Here is a 25,058-nt window from a genome sequence, read left to right on the forward strand (position 1 = left end):
TTTCTATCTGATTTAACACACAAAATGTTAAATTATATTTTTGACTTAATCAAAACCAGTTAATTTATGTTAGCCTTTTTAGTTGTTTTCCCCCAGTGCACTTACAAAGACGGCTGCTGTTGAATGTCTTCATTCTGACCTGTAGGCTATGACAGAGGGGGTGTTTAGATAGCCTACTCCATGAAAATAAAATGGAACTAAAAACAAAAATTTTTGTTTTGGCCGCTAATTTACGACAGTGCCGTTTTGGGGGCCTGGACTTCTGAATATTAATTATTTAAAGTGCATTTTTTATTGTCTCTGTGTAAACTACAAAAAAGTGATAGGCCGACTATTACGAGTGTTTCTTTACAAGTGAAGCCTACACGAGATCCAGGGGGCGGACTTGGATCCAGATGTAAGGGGTGGAGATGGGTAGGATTAAGGGTGGGGTTAGGGATCAGGGGGTGCAGATGGGTATAGGATTAGGGGTGGGGTTAGGGTCATGGGGTGGAGATGGGTAGGATTGGGCATATATAAGTTGGTAGGAGTTGGATGTGGATCCAACTCCTCCCCCTGGATTTCGTGTTCTGCAGCGAGGACCATCTATTGGCCTACATCTTTGTGTAAACCCTTAAAAATGAGGGGGAAAGTTGCAGCGTGCAAGATATGCTACATTTAGACATAGCCGGGTATTTAGAGAAATATCCCCGTTTTTTTTTTTGTTGTGTAAATTAACGCATAGGCCTACATTTTTTCCCCATTTCTTTGTTAAAAATGGTGTCATGCTAAGTCAAAGTTTTACACTTTCAAATTAAAATGTCCATTGTATTGAAGCCAATTGTTTACACCACCATGCCGTGTCCCCTTCCTCTCAACGTTATATTACTCTCTTGTCAAAAACATCACAATGTGGCTCTTTCAGTGAAGAAGAAAACCCAGTGTTCTTTCTGTTCCTCAATCTGAATAATAGCACTTTGTTTGACCACATCTTGAACACTCTCTAAAGGCCATGTCGTTCTTAGATTGGCTGGTTTTATTTATGTCTTTATGTATTTTACATTAATAACTAATAATTAATACATCATTAACTAATAAGCGACACAAGCATATGCACTGGGGTGTTACAAAACAAAACAAAAAAAATCCAAGCAAAACCAAAAAAAAATCACTTTTCTAACCAAAAAAAGAAAACAACAAAAACAAACAATCCAAAAATATAATATATATTTTATTTTATTTAAAAACACACACTCCCAGATAATGAATAGAAACACAAGATATTAACATTCATTGTTGCAGGGTTTATGTCAAATTAAAGGCAAAATAAACATTTATTAAAATTAGTATAGGCCTACATTTATAAGAGAATTATGATTAGCCTATAGTTTTTCAGTGGAAAACCATTCATTGTGATGTGCTCTCTTTTTGTTTTTTTGTTTTTGTTTTTTTGTTGTTGTTTTTTTTGAATCACCAGAATATACACTAAATTCGTAAAAACATATGCCTACAACTCACAACAAATTTATGAAAACATCTATGTATATGAGAAAACAATTTATACCAGGGGTAAATTACAACGTTTAAGTAAGGAAATACCTAAAAAATACATAAGTTATTTGCGCTTTTGTTTTTAAAATGGTCCAAATAGTGTCATATCATGTGTGCACTGTAATGCAATAGTAGCACCTGCATTTTCGTGGTCAAGTGCGTTGTGGGCGTGGCTCACCGCAGGCGTTGCGTCAGCAGCCAATCAGAGCGGCGGGGCCGGAGATAACTCGGAGCGTGGAATCCAGCAGCGTATGTTCCAGTGTGACTGTTTTTCCGTGCGGCGAACACATCCTCAGCCTGACAGATGCAGCAGACCGACGATATGGAGGTACCTTTACTTAATGATTCTAACAGTAACAGACAGAAGTCTCTGGCTCAAGAGCGAGATGGGTTCAGCCATCAGCTGAAGGATTCGGAGGTAATCCGAGCACACTGACAGTTTGCAGGGGTAGAGGGGTGTGTGTGTATCTTGTTGCTGGGGGCTTTTAAATGCCTCGAGCTGTTATTTTAGAAACATGCATGGTGCTAAAAATACCTTCTCCGTAGGAATTTGATATGGTGTGACTGGCTGATGGTTTTATTGGGTATACATGCTTTTCATGTGCATGCCTTTGAAGGGGAAACATGAAGGGTCTTAATCATGTGTATAGCCTACATCACATTAAACCATCATTGTTAGTGGGCATACATTCCAAATGCATTATGATATATAGATATATATATGTATAAAATATATGATGTGTATATATATAAAATTAGGCTATATCGACCAAACTGTTTAGATAATAAAAAACAGTTTGGTCGATATAGCCTAATATTATAAAATATTTATTGGGATATTGGGCTTTAAAGGGGTCAATAGACTTTGTTGAATTTATTTGTAATACAATATGCTGGTCAATTACTTATTTTCATTACATTTATTTAAAAGATCCATCCATCCATCCATCCAATTATTTATAAGTCATTAAAATTGCTCTTTCCAACATATGAACTTATTATTTATCAGTCATTAAAAATAAAAGCAAGCAAATGCATATTTGAGTCTCAATTCGGCACTGCGCAGGGCATATTCAGTCTTCAAGGACAGTAACACATATTGTGCTGGAATCTGTCCAGCCTAGTGAAGTTATGGTAATGAATTCCTCAGCCGTGATCTTTGAGCATATTGAATGTGGCGGGGTTTTTGTTGTTGTTGTTGGCTTTTTTTTAGATGAATTAGAGCGTGTTTTACTCCTGCAGCAGAGATTTTCTAGGACAGCGGTGGGGAGGCGGTTTGAATGTACACAAAAAGCCTTAAAATGATGTGCATGGCTGGAGTTTATGACGAGGAATGAAACTCATGGGTCATATGTGAGTGATCTGAATATACTGGATGGGAACCTCTGTTGGACTTATGATAATTGCATGTTAATATTAGTGGTGAATTATTGTATCTGGCTGCATAAAATAAGTTATGAATATTAAATGATTAATATTGACTGGCATCTTTTGGTTTTTGGTCCAGTAGGTTAATGCTTGCACAGGGAACCACATTGCAGCCCTGTTTTGAGATTTGAGATTTACAGATTATTCCAGTTTGTTTTCGCATGCAACTCTTGTTCGGTTGCTCCTTGTTATGGTTTGGTTGGGCTTTGATGCTTTGTTGAAATTTATGACAATATACTCAAAATATAAATAAAAAATGGAATTTTAACCCTGTAAAGCCTGACATGGAATAGGACAGAAAAATCTTTTTTTAAAACGTTTATTCAAAAAATCTTATATTTAAAAGGAGCAAAGTGGGTTTTTGTACTGATTAAACTAAATATCAGTGACCACTCTATATCTGCCAATAACATGTATTTTTTAAAAATATATATTTAAATGCTTAGTTTTATGATCAAAGTAGTTGGGGGCAATACAATAATAAAAATAAAGATAAATATTAATCAAAAGACTGATGTATCATATTTGATACTTTTTGTGTCTGAGTAATCCGTGTCACACTCTAAAAAATGCTGGGTTGTTTCAACCCAATTTTGGGTAAAATATGGACATACCCAGCCATTGGGTTATTTTTTTTAATTACATTTTTAACCCAACGTTTGGGTTTGTCCATATTTTACCCAAAATTAGGTTGAAACAACCCAGCATTTTTTAGAGTGCATGATTCACTGCATAAATGTGTATTTTGTTTATAGGATGTTGTTCTCGTCTATCTACAGTTTGCCTTTGTATCAGATGTTTTGGCCCTTGACCTGTCATGTTTTCTAAACCATCAGTATCTGGCATTGGTTTGGGTTAGACATGAGAGTTCTGCTTCTGGGAGATCGGAGTGGGATTATAACATTTAGGGAAGGTGTCTGTAACGCCATCAAAAGGAAAGCCATGTCTCTCTCTCTCTGTGTATCTCCCACACAGTTCTCAGTCAGGGTCTTTAACCAGGAGTATCAATGCCATCTGCTCCTGAGGTCCAAAATAAAATGCCCCTGACTGTGCCACACATGTCTTTGACTAGAGAAAGAGAGGAGAGGGTAAACATTAGAAATAATTGTTTTGTGTGTACAACTGCATGCATACATGATTATGATGATTTCTCAGATCCAATATACATTTTTTGCCAATAATGCTTTATACATTTAAAGTTGAAATTTTGCTTTATTTCTAATCACTAATTTACACAGATGAAAAACAATTGGACTGATACGGACCAATTATTTTAGTTTTTTTGTTTGTTTTAATTTGAATTTTATTCATATTTTAAATGAGCTTTTATTTATATATTTTTATACTTTTGTCATTTTATTCATTGTTATATTGCTATTTGGGTTTGATTTATTCATGTTCAGTTTAGTTTTTATTTTAGACATTTAATTTTTTTTAAAATCATTTTATTGGTTTTAAAAACAAATATTTTGCTAATAAGGTTTAAGGCATTTATTTATTTATTTTGCCATTTTATTATTATTTTTTAAATTGCTATTTAAGTTTAAATTATTTTTACTTTAGTTTTAGTTTCAGTTAGTTTTAGTTTTTATTTATTTCCAATTAATGATTTTAGTGCTTCAACCTATACATATTTCAGTTTATTGCAAAGACAACATTTCTAATTTTCAACATCCCATTTCTGTTTTTTATTTTATTATTATTATTTATTTAATTAAACTGTTTTAATAGCTTTAGTTAACTATAATAACCCTGAGGGGACTTATTTTATGTTTCCTCGATTGGCCTCTGCTAGTAAAGTCATCGATGTATTTTCAGCTGTCAAAGTAAAGAGCAGGCTACTGTAAAAGCACTCAATGAGAAAGTAGAGCGAGGTCAACAATCATTTTGAAAATGATCTCAGGTCTTGAACTCTGTAGCTGAGTCCACCAATATCAAGAGCTCTTTCAGAATCATTGTGAAAAGATGTGGACAACGCTGGTCTGTATGGGTGGGTGGCAAAAAGAGTCCATTGGTCAAAAGGAAGCAAAGCAAATCTGAGGTTTGTCAAAAAGCATAATAGTGGGTGACTCAGTTGTAATGTTTTTTTTTAGGTCAGATGCCTCCAAAATCGAGCTTCAGAGTGACAATTATGGGATAAGTCTAATATAAATGTAACACCACGCTGTGAAAAAGCCACAATGCAAAATACACGGGTGGATCACTGTATATGGCTGCATTAAAAAAGTTATGAATATTAAACGATGAATATTAACAGGCATCTTTTGCTTTTTGGTCCTGATCAATTCTGCTGTTTCCATTGCACTGTGTTTTGGTTTAGTTGGGCTTTGATGCAGTTATGGTTCATGAGCCTACCTGAATGGAGAAGATGGGTTGGCCAAAACCACAAGCAGTTCTGTTTTGACAAAGTTGAGTTGAAGGTGGTCGTCCTTCATCCAGCAAGAAATGTCTATCAGGCAGGCTGAGAAGCGAGCAGCTACTTTTGGATCATCTGGATAGAATTAGAGATAGAGTTGTCTGTCATCAGGATAGCAGTGATAGGACAAGCCATGTTTCTGAATGTCAGATACTAGTTTTGTCATGTAGATGGAGAAGAGAAGTGGTCCAAGCACTGAGCCCTGAGGCACCCCTGTAGCTAGATGTTGCGACTCACCCCTCCAAGACGCCTTGAAGGACTCTACAAACTCTGCAGGGGCTTAAACAGTATAGACCCAAAAAGCTTATTACAGATGCTAACTTACAAATTCGACCAAAATTGCATAGCATCCAGTCACCCTTAACAAGCTTTTTATAATCTGAGATGCTTAAATCCTTGTCACAATTGAGAATGTGAATTGAGATGCAACGTGTGGCTTTAATTGTGACTTTTCACTTATACAGTGGTGCCTCTTCATATTTCGATCTTTGTGGCTACTGAGTTACTGCACTGATGGAAATGCTCACTGTCATTGTGTATGTGTGCGCATGTGTAAATTTCCTTTACATTTCCCACTCTGTAGTTGTTGAAGTACTAGAGTAGTGTGTCAGCTACATTTGCATAATTACAGGGAAAAGCACATGCTGATGAAATAGTGGAAAGACCTGAAATACAGCTGGTAGGTGCTCCAGGATGTTAGACATGTGACACTTTCTGTTGTAGCAGTGCAGTTATTGTTTGCTTCTGGTTCGCAGGGGTCCATGGAGTCCCCCAACCTGGAGTTTGAATATGGGGACACAGATGGCTTCACTGCTGAGCTCTCAGGTCAGTCACACAAATCTGGGTGAACAATCACTGAATTCGGGTGATTTAGGGTGATTTAAATACATCCTTTTACAATGATGTATTTAAATAACAAATGGAAACAGTTTCAGATGTTGCAAGAGTTTAAACGTAGATTTAATATAAAAATAGAATTCATTGAAGAACAGATGTGCATTATATTTACTAATGCCTTTAATTATGCTAAATGTGGCAGAATATAAAGTATTAGGTTACACTTGTTTTCAATAGTCCACTTTAGACATTCCAATAGCTTTGCAACTACACACCAACTAACTTTTATTAATTTGCAACTACATGCCACTTAACTTTGAGTATTGGTATTGGTTGACATGTACTTGCAAAGTTACTTTATATAGAATTTCTGTTGGTGTAGCATCAAAATAAAGGGTTAGAAAATATTAATGTGGACAGTCTGCTAGTTGACATTTAGGTGCAAAGATACTTATTGTTAGGCATGTTGAAAAAGTGTTACCAAGTATTATTATACAATATTATAATTTGTAAATGTTATTTGCTGTAGATGCTTGTTACTATAGTATTTAGGGACAGTTTGAGCCTCTCTGTCTAAAGACTCATTATAGTGCTTTTTAATTGCCATGTAATGCACAACATGTCAAGTAATGTTTAATGAATGTATTTTAATATGGAAAGCCCATGTTATGTGCTTGTTTTCTATTAAAAAAACTTTTTTTTTGTCTCTTTCACACAGAGCTGTACAGCTACACAGAGGAACCAGAGTTCAGTCTAAACAGGGATTACTTTGAGGAAGACTTCAAGAATCATGGTAATGTAGCCCGTGTTATATTATAGCTAAAAGTATAAGTCATATGTTTCTATAATGCACTGCAAAAAATACAAATATATTTATTTTTATATATTTTTTTCATGCAATAAATATCCAAAGATTTTTAAAATGGGTTCTTCCCACTTTGGAAAATAGTTTTTTTATGTTTTAAGCATTATCCTACGGAGGTCTAAAGGTACATGGTGATGGAAAATAAATATGAGATGGAAGGAAAATACATATTTTAATGCTGTTGCATTCACTAGAAACTTTGTGTTCTCAAACACAGATTAACATACAGATCTTTATTTGTTATTGCATCTAACACACTAACATCATAGTGTTTAAGATTTTTGTGCTCAAATTGCATGTAATTGGAAGAAACTGCTTGGAGTGCAGGTTGCGTAAAACGCTAAGACTAGTCTTACAAGTTTTTTCATAAACGTTTTAAAATTAGTTACATAAAACATAGATTGGCATAATATGATACTGAAAAGTAAACCTGAATACCCCTTGACTAACTGCTAGTGGTCATGCTAGATCTTAAAACACTGTCTTAACCTATTGGCTATGTTTATGCAACTGGCCGAAGCTTCATTTCCACCTGTGTCTGAACGAGAACAGAAATAAAGCCTCAGCAAAATTCCACAGTTGTTTTTCTGTGAGAAAATGAGAAGTTTAATGAATGTTTATGTAGTGACGATGTGTCTATGTAGCCTCAGGCTTTACCCTGCCTGCTGTGTGCACAATCTCACCTCACCAGACCTCTCTCTCTCTGTGTGTGTATGCCTTGGCACTCCAGTCTCTACTGAATGGAAAAAAGTGTCTGGATCACCCACGTGACGTTAGCGTTTGTGTGCGCCGACTTCATGTCACATGTTGGAGTCGTTTACAAGACACATTCATACTTTTGAAAGTTGCTGCCATCCAAAGTGGCCATTTGTTTTTGTTTTTGTCCACTTATGAGTTTAATTTTCCACCCTCTCTCAGGCACTTACAAGAAAATTGGTCATTTAAAACTATTCCCATTTGAAATGCACTGCAATAAATGATTTTGTTTCTTAGTAGTTGTGTCTTGTTCTCCAGTACAAATATCTCAACATTCTTAAATCAAGATACATTTACTTGAGAAGCAAAGTGACTTAAAGGGGTTATGAATTGAGAAATCAAATTTTCCTTGATCTTTTGCCATATAAAAGGTCAATCATGTCCTATAAAAATGTCTGGTAAGTTTCAGAGATAAATGCCTCCCTATTACTGAAACCAGGCTCAGAAAATTGCATCTCAGTATGATGTAAAAGTACAACGCCTACATCATTGACTCTTTAGCCCTGACGACCGATTTATGTCATGTAGTATTAAATAACAGTAAAATATATGTTTCTTTTTTTTTGTATATTGTCTTCTGATTCGGGATCTCTGGCTTAAAAGTGTATGGCTGAATTTTGTTGCCATTTTTCAACATGGAAAATTTTCAAAACTATTCCACATGTGTAACAGGGACGTTGACAATTATTATAATATACAAAACTGTTACCCAATCATAGCAGTGGGCATTTACTTCCCAGTTTAAAAGAGAGGCTCAAAAACAGGATAGAAACAAGCCTATATTAGTTTTAAATTAGGATGTTTTTATGTAAAATTATGTGGACTTCAGAGAACATTATAAATTTAAGAATGCAGTTCATGACCCGTTTAAGTCTTTTTATGAAAAATGTTTATGCTTAAAATAATTTTAAAAACCGCCAATGTAGTCAGAAAAATACACTGGATTCAAAGCGAAAACTATATTTTCTTATTTTAAGCAAAAATTGATGCATTTTTCAGGGAATCTTTATTTATTTATTTTTTTAATTTTGCTTCTTAAGTAAATTTGTCTTGATTCAAGAATATTTAAACATCAGTGCTGGAAAATGAGACAAAAATACTGAGTTTGCAGCAAACATTTCTATAATACTCGAACATCAAAATCATTCCCATCAGAAATCAAATGTTAATCTTTCAGTGTCAGATGAATGACCTCGGGGATTTAATTTTACACATTCCTTTCACTGAAGACTTTACAGCAAAAATCTGACACACAAACTCTCTAATAAGCATATAGTAAATGTTTTACCAAGTGCATTTTCAAACCAGGAAGGTTTGTACAGTAATTTGCATTCATTAATCCCCCTCTGGTATATATAGTTGAGGAACATTTATGAGAAGAAAGGTCAGTGAAGTGAACAAGTATGTGCCGCCCCTCTCACGGATGTTTGAGCAACACAAATCCTGACTAATCTTTCTCACATGTGAGAAATGAACCAGAATGGGTGGTGGAAGATGAATGACAGAAATGATCAACATGGACAGGGATTTGATTCTTCTGTCCTCTGCTCTCAGTGAAGGGTCGGAGGTGGATGATGTTAAGTTTGGATGAGCAGAGGGCGTATGTCATGAGATTGCTGGATGCTCTGGAGGTCACCGATCGGGACAAGAGGCTCAAAGTAGCCCGGGCCATCCTCTATTTGGCCCAAGGTACGAATATAGCACATGCAACCACAGTGCAATTGGTGAAACTAGTCTGGATTTAGTCTCTCAGTTTTTTCATGTAATAATTGATGAATTTGATGATGGTGAGATCAGATCTCCGTGTGGATCATACCGGCTGTTGTCAGACTCCTTGTGCATACAAAACATTTTTTCAAAAATATTTATTTGATATTTTCTACTGACTCACTACAGCAAAAGAAGTAAATGGCTTTTTTATTTATTTTTGGTGAAAATACTAACGTGCCTAAGACTTTTGCACAGTACTGTATATCAGAGCCCTTAAAATATTTTTCAACAGCAACTTAATATATTTTCATTAAGCACGTATCCCCCCAATTCTCATTACTTTAACAATGACGTATTATTTCATTTGTTGTACGGCCTTTAACTAATTAATATTTATATTAAAAAATATTGTATTTCAGTAGCCTATTTGTTTTTAGTAAAAGTATTATAAAAGATTCAAAACTTCTTAATCAATTATTTTTAACTAAAAATACTAAAAACATTCCTGTTAATTAAAATATAACTGAAATAGAATAAGATGTAAACATTTGTTAAACTTTTATTTGTTGAGTAATATTAGAAATGTTGACTAATATTAGAAATGTGGCAATAAACTGAAACAAGTTTAAGCACTAAAATGATTAATGGGAAATACAAACTAAAACTGAAATTGAAAATAAATTCATCCTAAATAGAAAATATTATCATAAAAATAAGCTAATTCCAAAATATGAATGAAACTGACACTGATGAAAATTTGCACTTAAACCTGCTTAATTGGCATGAAAATAATAGCAAAAATTTTTTCTTGCTTCTCTGTGTGTATTAAGGTGTGTTTGACGAGTGTGACACAGAGACAGACGTCCTCTACTGGTCTCGACACAACGTCTTCCTCCTCTACGACATGGGCATCTTCACGGCTCTGCTGGAGCTCCTCAGCATGGAGATAGAGTGAGTGTCTTCATTTCCCAAAATGCCTCAGTCTCTCTGTAGAGATCTGTGTCTGAGGCCAGACCATCTGCTTCAGGCAGGGAAAGACTGAATTATTGAAAGAGACCGACAGAGAGGGAAGTGTTTAACAGTGCTTCTATTTTTATTCTCTTTCTCCTGAGGGAGCAGGTTAGAAATGGCTCAGTCATGACTGCGTGTGTGAAACAGTGTTTAAGGGGATGTGTATTTCTGCAGTTCTCCTGTGTGCTGTCCTAATGAGCCGTACACCTTTTCCTTTTCTGTTTCTTAATGCCCGCTGTGTATGGTAGCAGCTGCCTGGGCGGCACAGCGAGCCAGTTCTCTATTTCTCTAATTATCCACATTAAGGACACTTCCATGTTAATGGATCTTTCTATTCCATTAAGAGAGTGATACCAGTGATATCAGATATCTCTCTTAGTATTGCACATACTTTACAACTACCCAGAACACCCTAAAAAACAACTCAAAAACCAATGTGCAAAGAACGCATTAGTAACATCATAGCAACGGCCTGGAGTTGATACCTGATTATAAATCTCACCGGGTCAAAATTGTGTTGTTGAGACAAAAAAAAAAAAAAAAACGCAGATAAGTTGCAATAGTGAATAAGGCTGTATGTATTTTATTATTACATTTAGTAATAATTTAAAATACCGGTAAACAATTTTTAATGGTATTCAGGATAGAAATGCAAAACAAAGTAAGCACTTTGCACATGATTTAGAGGCTAATAAAAAAAATGTTGCTTAAATTTATATTTCTTAGAAAAAGCTTCATAATAATTAAAAAACCTATGAAACATTTAGAAATGAAATGATAAAAAAGTGATTTTATATTCACATATCCTAATTTTTATTAGACAAATCTTCAGACATTAATATACAACAATAAACATTTCATAATATAATATAATCAGTGCTGGTATTGATAAACTAAAACTATTAAGAATATAAATGAAGTAAAGCTAAATCAAATATAAAGATTAGATGTACATTTATAACTTTTAAATGAACTCAAGCTAAAAAGAAATTGCTAAAAAATAATAAAATGAAAAAAGCACATAATAAAATGACTAAAACTTAAATTAAATTGAAACCTAAATAAAAGCTATTAATAATTCAATATATATAATACAATATATATATATATTTACAAATAATACTAAAATAACACTGAATAAAATAATATAATACTATTAATATAACAATCTGACTGTGTCCCTCCCTGGTGAACGTAGCTTTTTTCCCGCAGCACAATTCAGATGATAAACTGGCTTATAATGTTTCATATATTAAATGTTAACTACCATAGGATTTGGTTCATATTCTTATGAAGTTAATATAAGCATCAAAGCAAGATCAAAAAGGCACAATTCTTTTGTGTATCACTCTCATACCTGCTGTCTTTATTTCCTGCACCCCCGCCGTCTCTCTCCGTTTCCTCCTGCTCTTGTGTTCAGAGAGCCTCAGAGTGTCCTTCTGTTCTTCAAAGACAGCCTGGCCACCATGCCTCTCCTCTTTCAAGCCCCTGCCTGGCGGATTTTATGTATTTGTACCATTGTCCCATCAGCCCACACAGCAGAACTGTGCTCAGGGAGGCCGTACCGCTGCGTCTTCTGCTGTTTATGATGCCGTACATTTAGCCCTCCAGCTTCTCTGAGCATTGATTCATATTTGGCCAAGCACAACATATTCAAATGATCAAGGTTGACAGCTTGTCAGGTGCAATAAGTATTTGTGCTGCAGAATGAAAGCAAGACATTAGACCACATGCCCTGTTTGCCTCTCACAAACTCATTTATTTTGTGGCGTAATAAAACCATTGGCTGTTTGTAATGAGTCTTTTGATGCAGATGTTATGTAAGGATGTCCGTAGAGTGCTATTTTGAATTACTATTGTTCCCTTTTCCTCCAGTAATAACCAGGCGTGCAGCACCGCGGTAAGAAAGCCAGCCATTTCGCTGGCAGACAGCACTGAACTCAGGTAAGATGTCCACTGGGATATCATTTTCTTCTTTCACAGACATTCATACGCTCTCTCACAACATGACTTCTTTTCACCCAACCCACAATCCACTTCTCAGATTTACTGAGGCAGCCTCAGATCTTTCTGACTGCAGCCTCATATGCAGCCAACATATCCGCTCTCTCCAAGCAAACGTAATTGAGACCTGAATGTTGTTTTCCTGTAAGAAGTAAAGCTGCTGCATTAGCTGATTATAAAAGGAAAATACTTGCCTTTGGTCACAATAAACAATGACTCTCTCTCTCTCACTAATACACACACTCTTACGCACAATCACTCTGATTGAAAGTAAAGGGATTTGCATTGTTCTGAAGGGTTCTTCTGAGCATCATGTATCTGATGGTTGAGACCATTCGTGTGGAAATGGAGGGTGACAGTCCCGAGAGGAAGGCAGCCAGAGAGGCCTTCAAAACAGAGTTGGGTGAGAAAGAACTGTGTCCTTAAGTTTTACAGATATACTGAATATAGTGTGTGTGTGTGTGTGTTGTGTTGGCAGTGGTTGGCTGTTGACCTTCTCTATGGTGCAGTGATTAACCTCCCTCCTCCTCTCAGGTTCACCCCTTTATAACGGAGAGCCTTTTGCCCTCCTCCTCTTCACCATGGTAACCAAGTTCTGCAGTATGAATGCGCCCCATTTCCCCATGAAGAAAGTGCTGCTCTTACTGTGGAAGACCATACTGGTTAGTCTCAATATACACACATCAGAATTACTATAAAATATGTTCCAATTTGTATTAAAACTTGTCTATTTCACTTGTCTTTGGTCTATTCCGCACATAAATCCCTGCTCATTCTATGCTACTCTGTTATGCAGTCATATTCAATTTGATTGCATTTCACTTATAGATTACTTCTATTATATTCAATTCTGTTCTACACATTAATTACTGCCTATTCTATGCTATTCTGTTACATTCTATTTCATTCCATTTCACTTCTATATTACTACTTCTATTCTATTCTATTCTATTCTATTCTATTCTATTCTATTCTATTCTATTCCACACATCAATCACTGCTTATTGTAATGCTAAGTTACATTATATTTTATTCCATTTCACTTATAGATAAATTCTATTCCATTCCACAGATTAATCACTGCTCATTCTATGCTATTCTGTTATACTATTATATTCAGTATGATTGCATTTCACTTATATATTTTCTATTCTATTCTATTCCACTATTCTATTCTATTCTATTCTATTCTATTCTATTCTATTCTATTCTATTCTATTCTATTCTATTCCATCAATCACTGCTTATTCTGTTATTCTAAGTTACATTATATTTTTTTCCATTTCACTTATAGATTAATTATATTCTATTCCACAAATTAATCACTGCTTTTTCTGTTATGCTAAATTATATTCTATTTTATTCCATTTCACTTATAGATTAACTCTATTCTATTCCACAGATTAATCATTGCTCATTCTATGCTATTCTGTTATACTATTATATTCAATTTGATTGAATTTCACTTATAGATTTCTATTCTATTCTATTCTATTCTATTCTATTCTATTCTATTCCACACATCAATCACTGCTTATTCTGTTATGCTAAGTTGCATTATATTTTATTCCATTTCACTTATAGATTAATTATATTCTATTCCACAGATTAATCACTGCTCATTCTATGCTATTCTGTTATACTATTATATTTAATTTGATTGAATTTCTCTTATAGATTTCTACTTATTTTGTATTGTTTTCTATTCTATTCTATTCTATTCTATTCTATTCTATTCTATTCTATTCTATTCTATTCTATTCCACACATCAATCACTGCTTTTTCTGTTATGCTAAATTATATTCTATTTTATTACATTTCACTTCTAGATTAATTCTATTCTATTCTATCAGATAGAAAAGGGGTTTAATAATACTAACATTGTGTCTATCATGGACTGTTTCAAGTCTAAATCAAGTCAATAACAGACCTGCTTCCATCTCTAAAGTGCTCGGTCTATTGATCTCTGTGTCTGTGTGTTGACGTGCACCTCAGTTCACACTGGGAGGTTTCGAGGAGCTGCAGGAGATGAAGGTGAGGATGAGAGAGCAATTCAACCTGCCGCCGCTCCCTGAGGACAGCATTAAGGTCGTGCGAAACATGCGAGCCGCCTCACCTCCAGCCTCGGCCATGGAGCTCATCGAGCAACAGCAGCAGCAGAAGAGAGGACGCAGGAGCCGCAGGGTACGAGAAGCACACGACAAACACACAGCTTTCAAAGCAGTTGCTCAAGCAGAAACCATGTGAAGAAGTACAGTCACTGTGCCAGCATGAGTTGAGCTCACTACACAGTACACACAACCACTCATGTGCATAAACCTATACAATCACTATGTGAAATACAAAACACACAAAAGAAATCTGATCCATGCTACCTATTTATACTAATATAATGGCCAACCCAGCCTAAAAAACTTACACAACCTTTTAAATAAACACAAAATGGACTACTTGCCTGTGTTTTACCACACTCCTGCCCTTAAAGACACTCTGACATTGCAACGGTGATGTCACAATGAGAGTGAAATTTAGCGATGTACAACATGGCCTGTCTGCACAACACTGTGGACCAATCACAATTTTTATTTATTTATTATTTTTCCAGTACAAATATTTAAGCATTCTTAAAGCAAGAAACATTTACCGTAGAAGCAAAATGACATTAAGAAATTAAGTCTTGTATTCTGAAATAATTTTACAGTTAATATTATTTTACAGTTACATTTTAACAATAATAATCAAAAAAGTATAAACTGGCTTACATCATGGATAGTTCACCCAAAAATGAAAATTCTGTCATTAATTACTCCCCCTTATGTTGTTCCAAACCCATAAGACTTTCGTTCATCTTCGAAGATCTTTTTGATGAAATCTGAGAGCTTTCTGTCCCTACTTCACTGACATCTACGCAACTACTTACTTGATGCTTCAAAAAGTTCATAAAGAGATTGTAAAATGAATCCATATGAAGTGAGCGGTTTTAGTCCAAATTTTCTGAAGAGACTCGATCGCTTTATATGATGAACAGATTGAATTTAGGCTTCTATTCACATATAAACATGTATCAACACACACATCATTTGTGGTAAACAGAAGCTCAAACATGTTGGCTTGACGTGCGAAAACCAATGACGTTCATTCTTGTGTTAGGCAGCACGTTTGAGCTTCCGTAAGAGGTCTGTTCAGGTTCGGTTGAGCATCTGTTTATGTACACTGATCAATGTTTATATGTGAATAATCTGTTCATTTTATAAAGCCATCATGTCTCTTCTAAAGATTTGGACTAAACCACTTAATTCATTATGGATTAGTCTATCTATGAACTTTTTAAAGCATCAAAGTTTCAGTTGCGTAGCTGACAATGGAGGGACAGAAAGCTCTCAGATTTCATCAAAAAATATTGATATGTGTTCTGAAGATGAACGAAAGCCTTACGGGTTTGGAACGACATGAGTGTGAACTTTCCCTTTAATGTTGATCCTAAGAAGTAAATATATCTTGATTTAAGAATGTCTAGATATTTGAGACAAAACTGATGTGTAAGAAAATCTCTTTTTTGCAGTGCACAGTTTTTGACTTTCCTCTGTCTCCCTCTCTACTCCTTTCTGCCCTTTTCTCTCTGGGTTTTGGTTTTCCTGTTGGCTCATTCCCGTCTCTTCCTTGTGTCCCTACAGAGTGCCTTTGTTGATAGCTTGGAAGGAGACAGTCCATATGCCAAGAAACAGGTCTTTACCCTAAACCCCTTTTGTGCATTTTCTTTGTTGTGGGCTGGCCTTGCACTCTTCCACTCTCTTTTCCTTCACAGCAATTTGTTTTTCCTTTCAAACTTGATTTGGGGAAGGGAAGGGTTCTGAGAAATACAGCTGACCATGGCTACCGGACATTAGCAAAACTCTCTCTCCTCCTCCTATCTTTCCATTTGCACATCTTTCCACACATTCTCAGTCAATGAAATCCACATAGACACTGCGGCTCTCACTAGCTAGCAGAATGGCTTCTTCTCATAGGCAACCAATCACAGCTGAGTCACCTTTGCTCATGGCCTCAGCACCGCCCACAGACACACTCATACATTGACTGCACTGGAACAAAGGATGACGCTCCACTAATGCACCTCATGCCTGATGCTTGCTCTGAATCTTGCCATTCATCCGTTTGCACAACACTAGAGATGTAAAGAACTTGTTTTTTGTGCCTTAGTTGAACTGAATCTGCACAGGAATGTTGAAAAAGGAGTTGCCGTGTTGTATCTAGAATGTACGAGTCCCCACAATTGTGTCAAGGATTTTGTGACGCTTATCATTTGCAGGTTTACGGAACGGTAAGTTTCAGCGATAAACTTCTAACTAATGGATGGGGAATGTAATCTGAAGACTAAACAATGAAAAATTACCTCAAGTAAGTGGGTGACCCTTATGTGAGTCTCGTTCAGTGACCGTAAACATTTGAAACCTCTCATTCAGGATGTTTCAGTTCGGACAGTTGACATTTTGTTTTACGTAAAAAGGATGCCAAATGAAAACTTGATTTTCAAATTATGACACGCCAAGCGGTCGGCCATCGGTGAGTGTCTGTCGGGTGTGTTCAAGTGTAGCATTTTGGTCCAGGTGCAGCCGCCGCTAGGCGACAACACAATAGCCTTTCGTCACCAATGTCGGTATGGTGTGTTATGGCCTTTACACCTTATAAATGAGACTCGGTATCAGGGTCCAGGGTAAATTTGCACATTTGCAACTTGATATGAATCTCTTTCTTCTTCTCTTGCAGCCCCTGGTCAAGCAGGACAGCCTCGACACTTACAACGAACGGGACCCTTTCAAGAACGATGATGCCCGGGATGAGGAAGATGACCCAGAGGACGTGGACAGTGGCATCGAGGGAGAGGTCGACCCTCTCGACAGAGACGTCATCATCCAACCGCCACCGCCACCACCACCGCTGCGGCCCCCGACTGAGAGAGTGTCCTTCCCCAAGGGCCTGCCCTGGGCCCCCAAAGTCAGGTAGCGTACAAGATCTTTCCTTCAAATTTGACTCTACAGGATGGCCAGAATGACCATAAACTCAAGGCTTTTTCCGCTGGTTTCAAAACAGTCACCAAGTTTGATATTACCTGCCGTTCATTTTCACTTAAACAGTTGGTGACATATGCTTGGAAAAACTCCTGAGCTCCAAAAGATAATGTTAGCGACTTACCTATGATGCAACAACCTCACATTGCACTCGTCTAACTGCCTAGAAATCTACTTCAGCTTCTGTGCTAGAAATACAGGCTTCAGAATGTCTGGCTTAAACAATGCATTTGTGGACAGAGACAGATGGGGAAACATTGAGGAATGAAAAAGAGATGAATTTAGAACAGTGAAAGCTGACAGTCACAATTGACCAAATCCTCTTGATTAGTCATCATGCAGTACCGTATTTACCTGTGAATTGTAACGCTGAGCTGCGCCGCTGCATGAAGATGAGAAGGACAGGGTAGTAGAGGGGGGTTGCAGCAATTTAAAGAGGTTAGCATGAAGATGACTGTCCTGAAGGGATGCCTTTACGTTGATCTTTTTGATGTCTGTTGGTAGCAGTCCTGTCCTAAACTATGCGATCTGTTAATAGCCAAACCTACTCCTCATGTAGTCCATTCTCGTCTTCCTTCCACAGAGAGAAAGACATCGAGCACTTTCTGGAGACCAGCAGAAATAAATTTATCGGCTTCACCTTGGGAAAGTGAGTCTTTGATCAGTTCACCTGGGCTAAAGCTCCTCCACTGAGGTTACAAATCTATGATAACCTATAATACAGGTCACCTCATTAGCATTAAATCAGTATGAAACTCTGCTGTTTCTGTTTTACACTGTGTATTTGTTCTTTCTGATGTTATTTTAGTGACACTGACACTCTGGTTGGGTTACCCCGGCCCATACATGAGAGTGTAAAGACTCTGAAACAGGTGAGCATGGAAACATTTTTGTTTACTAGAGTTCTTCTAGACAGCTGAGGATTATAGGGGGGCTATTATGTCCTTTCTTTAGTGTGTAATGTTGCTGTTTGAGCATGAAAAATGTCTGCAAATTTATGAAGTCACTCATATCAGTGCTCACTGTTTCTTGCTGAAACGCCTCCATTGTAGTCTTGAGTTTTCTTGATTCTGAGAACGAACACGTCACAATATTCCTCATTTAAATAATTCCCACCCAAGGCAAATGCAGAATAAAGGGGCAGGGCCTGGTTGAGTTAGTTAGTAGTGGGTTAAAACTCGCTGTTCTGGTAAAGGGCGGGACATTTCCCAAACACGCTCAAAGCGTTTGACCAATCACAACACACTGCTCCAGGTGACCAATCAGAGCACGTTGTGCTCTTACTCTTACCTAAACAGAGCGTTACTGACAGACTGGGAAGCGAGTTGCTGCAACAATGTCAAATATGTGAAAAATCAAAAAATCAAGCATGGAAACCTATTGTAGCAGACCCCAAAAACAAAATCAAGATTTTTGAGAAAAGTAATAGGTTTTCTTTAACAAAGATGGTTTGAACATTTCTATAAATATGCATGAATACTAATTTTCTTTTGATACTCCATAAGTGGATTAAATCTGTTGGGTTTACCAGCTGTTCTGCCACAGATATGCATTGATGTGAATCCAGTAGTATAATGCGTGCTCTGTTGGGGCTCTTTCGGCCAATCACAGTTTGTGATATCCATCCTTGGTCACCATGGCAATTCTCTCTCACTGATCCCTTTCTCTCTCAAGCACAAGTATGTCTCCATAGCGGAGGTCCAGATCAAGAGAGAGGAGGAGCTGCAGCAGTGCCCCATGACTATGGTAAGTGACTCAAGTTCTTGTGCATTTATTACTGGTCCATTAAGCTGTTAATCCGAATTGTCTCTTTTGATTGGCTAGGGTGAGGAGGAGGTGGAAGAAACACCTGCAGAGATTCTATATTTGGGAATGTTGCCCAGCCTCTCACAGTATGTTGTAAGTGTCCCCTACACTTCATCTTTCTAACTGAGTTTTACACAAACATTCTAGTTACCGTACATATTCACAAGCATCTGAGTGTGTTTTTGATCATTTCATTTCTGATAATATTTTACAGTTCTATCTTTTATCTTTAAGGCCAGACTCTACAGGTGGTGCACTGGTCAGTTTTGAGAATTTGGGCTATTTTATACATAAGAAAAAACTTCTAAGTGTTTATTTTATTGTGCTTTATCTATTATTTACATCTGTTGATTTAAATTTAAAAAAATATATGTTTAAAGGCCATTTTCTCAAAATGAGTCAGAATTATCCACTTCAGTAGTATTTACTTACAGCAAACTTCCTATCTATGTTCTGACAGTTTTTACTTTTATGTTTTCCTTTTGGCTGTTGACAGTATTTTCTGATTTATGGAATGATATAAAGAGAATTCCCCTCTGTAAAAACCACTGACTCTAATATTTCAATAAAATGAAACCTGAATTTGTTTAATATACCAATTGTCCAAAAACACGTTTATTCCCAATATTGCATTATGCATAGCATTTGGTAACAGTATAGTGCTAAATGCATGCAACTATTCAGACAAACCAGGTAGGAGTGTTGCACTAATGTTATTCTCTTTGTAGATTGCTCTTTTGAAGCTGCTTCTGGCTGCAGCTCCAACCTCCAAAGCAAAGACCGATTCAATCAACATCCTAGCCGACGTTCTGCCAGAGGAGATGCCGTAAGTCTACACACAAACGCACACACAACGGAGACTAAAATGGTGCAGATCAGTGCAGTTTGTTTTAGACGCACGGCAAACATTTACCATGTTTGTGTGTGAAACAGAATCACCGTCCTCCAGAGCATGAAGCTGGGCATTGATGTGAACAGACACAAGGAGATTATCGTCAAAGCGATTTCAGCTCTCTTGCTACTGCTGCTCAAACACTTCAAACTCAACCACATTTACCAGGTCAGACTCTCTCTCTTTATTTTCCACTCCTTTCTCTGCTTGTGTCTCTCTGATTTCCTGCACTTGACGTTAAAGCACCATTGATCTCAAGACAACTACAATGAGAAAAGCTCTTAAACTAAAAAAAGATACTATAAATGCATCAGTAAGACAAATATTTCAAACTAAAGAGAGGATTTAGATCTCCTTCAGCTCGACCAGTAAAACCCACTCGGATGCTAAGAAATCTGAGGATTTCTCCCCGCATACAGCAGATAATTGAAAAATATTAGCAGGGTACAAGAACAAAGTGTCTTGCCAGCACAGTTCCGACTCATCCTGTATGATGAGCGTGACAAATTATGAAAAATGAGCGTGGGTGTTTTTTTAAGTGTCGCCCTCTATTGGTGGAGAATGGAAGCGGTGATAAATAGCACTGAAGTGGGAAGAGTTTTATAACAGTTTATCCCTTCTCACACTTGACTAAAAGGATCCCATCTTCATACAGCACTGAATCATCTACTGAAGGCAGTCACGCACCTCTTTTCCTTGTCTTTCCATTTCAATTACCCAATCACTCATTTGCTCAGATTAAACAACTTTGCTGATCCACTGATATATCCCGCTCAACTGATGTACAATTAATTCTGGGTAGCTCTTTGAACATTGACATCTAAAGCTGTGATAAATGACTACCGTAACAACTGGAGGAGACAAATCACTCTTCAGAATCTCAGATGAATGCCTTACAAATGAAAGCCTAATGAAAGCTCATGTGTGAACCAGAGAAGTTGGCAGTTAATTATAGATATTATGGATCAAACTGACTTCCTCTCTATCTATGTAACACACTGGATTTAAATGGCCATTCCTCCTTATATTAAAATGTAGTGTTCATATGCTGAAGAAGTACATTATTTATGAACATGATGCACTGAATGTTTATTTTTACATCCCGAATAGTTTGATTATGTGGCTCAGCACCTGGTGTTTGCCAACTGCATCCCCCTCATCCTAAAATTCTTCAACCAGAACATTATGTCTTACATCAGTGCCAAAAACAGGTAGACATTTAGATCTGAGCTCATTTAAATCAACTCCTGTGTCCGTAATTTGTTTTTAAAAAAAACATATTGTGTTTTCTGATGGCAGCATTTGTGCCCTGGATTTCCCACATTGTGTGGTTCATGAAATGCCTGATCTCACAGCTGAAAGCCTGGTAATTATACAAAACACTGCTTTTATTTTGTCAGGTTTTTTTTTTACTTAAACTCCAGATAATAATTTATAGGTGACTGAAAAGATAAAGATATCAATTTGAATGTTGTGAAGACGGTGAATGTGTGTCTGTGTGTGTAAACAGGAAGCTGGTGACAGTAATCAGTTTTGCTGGCGTAATCTCTTCTCCTGCATCAACCTACTGAGGATCCTAAACAAAATCACCAAGTGGAAACACTCGAGAACTATGGTGAAAGAAAGAAAAGATACATTTCAATGATTACTAGAGATATCTATACCTCCTTCACAAAATGTCAATGAATTTCTTTGTAAATTGTTGCATTCATATGAATGGTTTTGTGTACGATTTACATTGGTTTTTGTTGGTTGTCTTTCCTTTACAGATGCTTGTGGTGTTCAAATCTGCTCCCATCCTGAAGAGGGCACTCAAGGTCAAACAGGCCATGATGCAGCTCTATGTTCTCAAACTCCTCAAGATCCAGACCAAGTATCTGGGGCGCCAGTGGAGAAAGAGTAACATGAAAACCATGTCCGCCATCTACCAAAAAGTCAGACATCGGCTCAATGACGACTGGGCGTATGGGAATGGTAAAAATCGGGTTTGATTTTTACTTCAGGGTCATGGAACAGAACAGGGCCACTGAGCAAGACACTTAACTTAAGGGAGCCTTGAACATAAATCATAGTGAATCATGATTCATGAGTCATTCTCTGTATTCAAAATTTAAATACTTCCCTAAACTTTAGAGTGCGAAAAACAGTGTGCCAACAGAGTAGGATGTCCGAATACATAGTTTTTCAAACACAACTGACACTGTAGTTCACATGACAGTGACAACATGGCGAATGTAGTATGTCCAAGTGTCATTTTCAGCTTCGCCATTCCCAATAATCATTGTGCTCTGAGGAGGACTAGATTTTTTTGAGAGAAAATTCTGGATTATCCTTTTAGGGTTTGAACTTAAGACGGGCTCAGACTACAGGAGTTTCAGGACGATTTGTGCCCGATTTACTCCTCACGACATTCAGAGAAAAAAATCACATTCATTGCATCGGCAGTTCCAATGTTCCAGATTATTAAGTGACGGAACTTTTGAAATGGAGAACCGCGAAACGACAAGCAGATGTACTGGTGCGGTGGACAACGGAGATGGAGTACGGCTGGTCGAAATGTGTCAAGAACACGGCTTCCTTTATAATGTCTACTCATATAATGTCTACAGCCAGTTGCCGCGACACGGTATCCATCTGGTTTACATCCGCTTCCCCGTGAGGTGCTAAATATGGCATGTTAGTCTTAAGAATGTCTTGTACTGTGAGGTATGCCACAATTTTTGGTTTTGAGATTTGGAAGAAGAAAATCTGTGAATATTCTCTTCATGTGCATAATGCAACCAGATTTCACAATCGGTTAAGATATAAAAACTCCTGTAGTCTGAGCCCGGCTTTACTTGAATATTACCTTACCTGTTCTCATATGTAATACATACTGTGTGTCATAGCTTTCAAATGCTCCTATATTTCCTTCTCTTTTCCCAGATATCGACGCTCGGCCGTGGGACTTTCAGGCTGAGGAGTGTGCACTGCGCGAGAGCATCGAGAAATTCAACACCCGGCGTTACGATAAGAATCAGAACAACGAGTTTACGCCAGTGGACAATTGCCTCCAAAGCGTTCTAGGTCAGCGCGTCGACCTGCCCGAAGACTTCCATTACAGCTACGAGATGTGGCTTGAAAGGGAGGTGTTCTCCCAACCTATTCAGTGGGAAGGGCTGCTACAGGCCCAGTGATCTTACTGTGCTGATCATAGGACTTTTGTTTCTTATTAAACCGACAAAATTACTGTGGCTTACGATCGACATACAAATGTTTAAAGCACTGAGGGTCTGCCGTTCCTGTTCTGTAAGGAATTCTTGTAAATATAGATATATATGTGATTATGGAATGGTGGGCTTCCTTTGGTAATGGAATGAAATAATGATATCTTCTCCAATAACTGAAGCACACTTTATGTATAATGTCTGCATAACTAACATAGGCTATATACTATTTTGAAATGATCAATATTTATTTATATGGTCACTCACTGTGTCTAACTGTGGAAATGTTACATTTTTATGTAAATATGTTCACTTCATGAGGTTGTGAGGTACCCCTGCCCTGATTCTGAGGCAGGATCCTGATTCCCTCTTGAAAAGTGGTTGGGTCATTTTAGAGTTCATGTGTTAATACTCCACTGGTTATTTATTTATCTCTGTGGCATCATGTGTTAAACAGGAGGATGTCTATGTTCTTGAGAAAGCAGTGAGTCACCTCTTTTTTGTCCTCATGTAGCACTACAGCACAATACACACATTCAAAGTGTCCTTGGTGACTTTATCGTCACCCACACTAGACATGTCACTCATTAAATGGTGCTGGTTTTTAACGCTTCATTTCATCTTGTTATTTGTCACACTCTTTTCTGAGATTATATGACAAGTTGTTGTGGAGCACTGTAAGAATAATTTGTGCTCTCTCCATCCAAACAGTGTTATATATGGCACCTCATTATATGTTCATTATGTTTATTTTACTACTGGGTTTGTCTTGCATATAATTTCTTGATTTTTATATTCTCATTGTTTTGTATAAATTATGGTGCTGTGTAAATGAAACTACCTATGATGATCCATGCCAAATAAAGCACTACCACATTTTTTTATATGTACACTAATTAGTTGTATTTGTACAGACTGCACTGTAAGTGAATGTGGCAAATTGATGTAAGAGTCTTTAATAAATTATAAATGGAGTTAATAATCGTTACTTTGAGTAACAGATCTCATTGCCAGTGTGTGTGTGTGTGTGAGAGACAATTTTTCTTCTGGCGTGATTTTCTTGTCCTCTGTTCTTCTATTAAATATACATTCATAAACATGAAAGACCAGACTACCTCTTTAAGACGCAAACAATTTTTTTCTGCGCCACTGAGCTTGTATCTAATGCATGTGTATGAAGTAACTTAGGCTCAGGCTTTTAAAGATAGCATCTGTGGGATTTATACATGTCCCACAATTGCAACGGTTTAATTCACACAAATCACCACAGGAGGGCGAAACAGTTTTATGTTTATTTAGACTCGATTTGCAACGGTGTAATTCAAACAAATCACCACAAGAGGGCGAAACACTTTTATGTTTATTTAGACTCGATTTGCAACGGTGTAATTCAAACAAATCACCACAGGAGGGCGAAACATTTTTAAGTTTATTACACTTGATTTGCAATGGCGTAATTCACACAAATCACCACAGGAGGGCGACACTCTTTTATGTTTATTACACTTGATTTGCAACGGTGTAATT

The 25,058-nt window shown here is 37.0% G+C and overlaps 1 protein-coding gene across 3 annotated transcripts; it reads left to right on the forward strand.

Annotated features, from left to right (window-relative positions):
* Window positions 1-1,740: 1,740 nt before the first annotated feature.
* On the forward strand, window positions 1,741-24,519 carry strip2 (striatin interacting protein 2). 3 transcript variants are annotated; one of them, XM_039667696.2, is made up of 22 exons: window positions 1,741-1,858; window positions 6,130-6,199; window positions 6,930-7,004; window positions 9,387-9,521; window positions 10,373-10,493; window positions 12,429-12,497; window positions 12,854-12,960; window positions 13,092-13,219; window positions 14,554-14,742; window positions 16,233-16,283; window positions 17,326-17,558; window positions 18,211-18,276; window positions 18,436-18,499; window positions 19,302-19,373; window positions 19,452-19,526; window positions 20,162-20,259; window positions 20,367-20,493; window positions 21,436-21,536; window positions 21,625-21,691; window positions 21,836-21,940; window positions 22,095-22,299; window positions 23,251-24,519. In XM_039667696.2, the coding sequence occupies exons 1-22, from the start codon at window positions 1,835-1,837 to the stop codon at window positions 23,499-23,501; spliced, it is 2,433 nt and encodes an 810-aa protein (XP_039523630.2). In that variant the 5' UTR covers window positions 1,741-1,834; the 3' UTR covers window positions 23,502-24,519. The 3 variants fall into 3 exon arrangements, with proteins under 3 accessions (XP_039523630.2, XP_039523628.2, XP_039523629.2); XM_039667694.2 differs by having other exon boundaries at window positions 1,764-1,948; XM_039667695.2 differs by lacking the exon at window positions 16,233-16,283 and having other exon boundaries at window positions 1,765-1,948.
* The last annotated feature ends 539 nt before the right edge of the window (window positions 24,520-25,058 follow it).

Source organism: Pimephales promelas, chromosome 24 (assembly GCF_988280905.1).
Source record: "Pimephales promelas chromosome 24, fPimPro1.hap1.1, whole genome shotgun sequence".
NCBI lineage: Eukaryota > Metazoa > Chordata > Actinopteri > Cypriniformes > Leuciscidae > Pimephales > Pimephales promelas.

Excerpts from the sequence above, each read along its gene's own strand:
- strip2 (XM_039667694.2), top strand. The coding sequence starts at position 1,835 with ATGCAGCAGACCGACGATATGGAGGTACCTTTACTTAATGATTCTAAC. Across the intron at positions 9,522-10,372 it reads CATCCTCTATTTGGCCCAAG|GTGTGTTTGACGAGTGTGAC; the intron begins GTACGAATATAG and ends GTGTGTATTAAG. Across the intron at positions 21,537-21,624 it reads TACATCAGTGCCAAAAACAG|CATTTGTGCCCTGGATTTCC; the intron begins GTAGACATTTAG and ends TTCTGATGGCAG.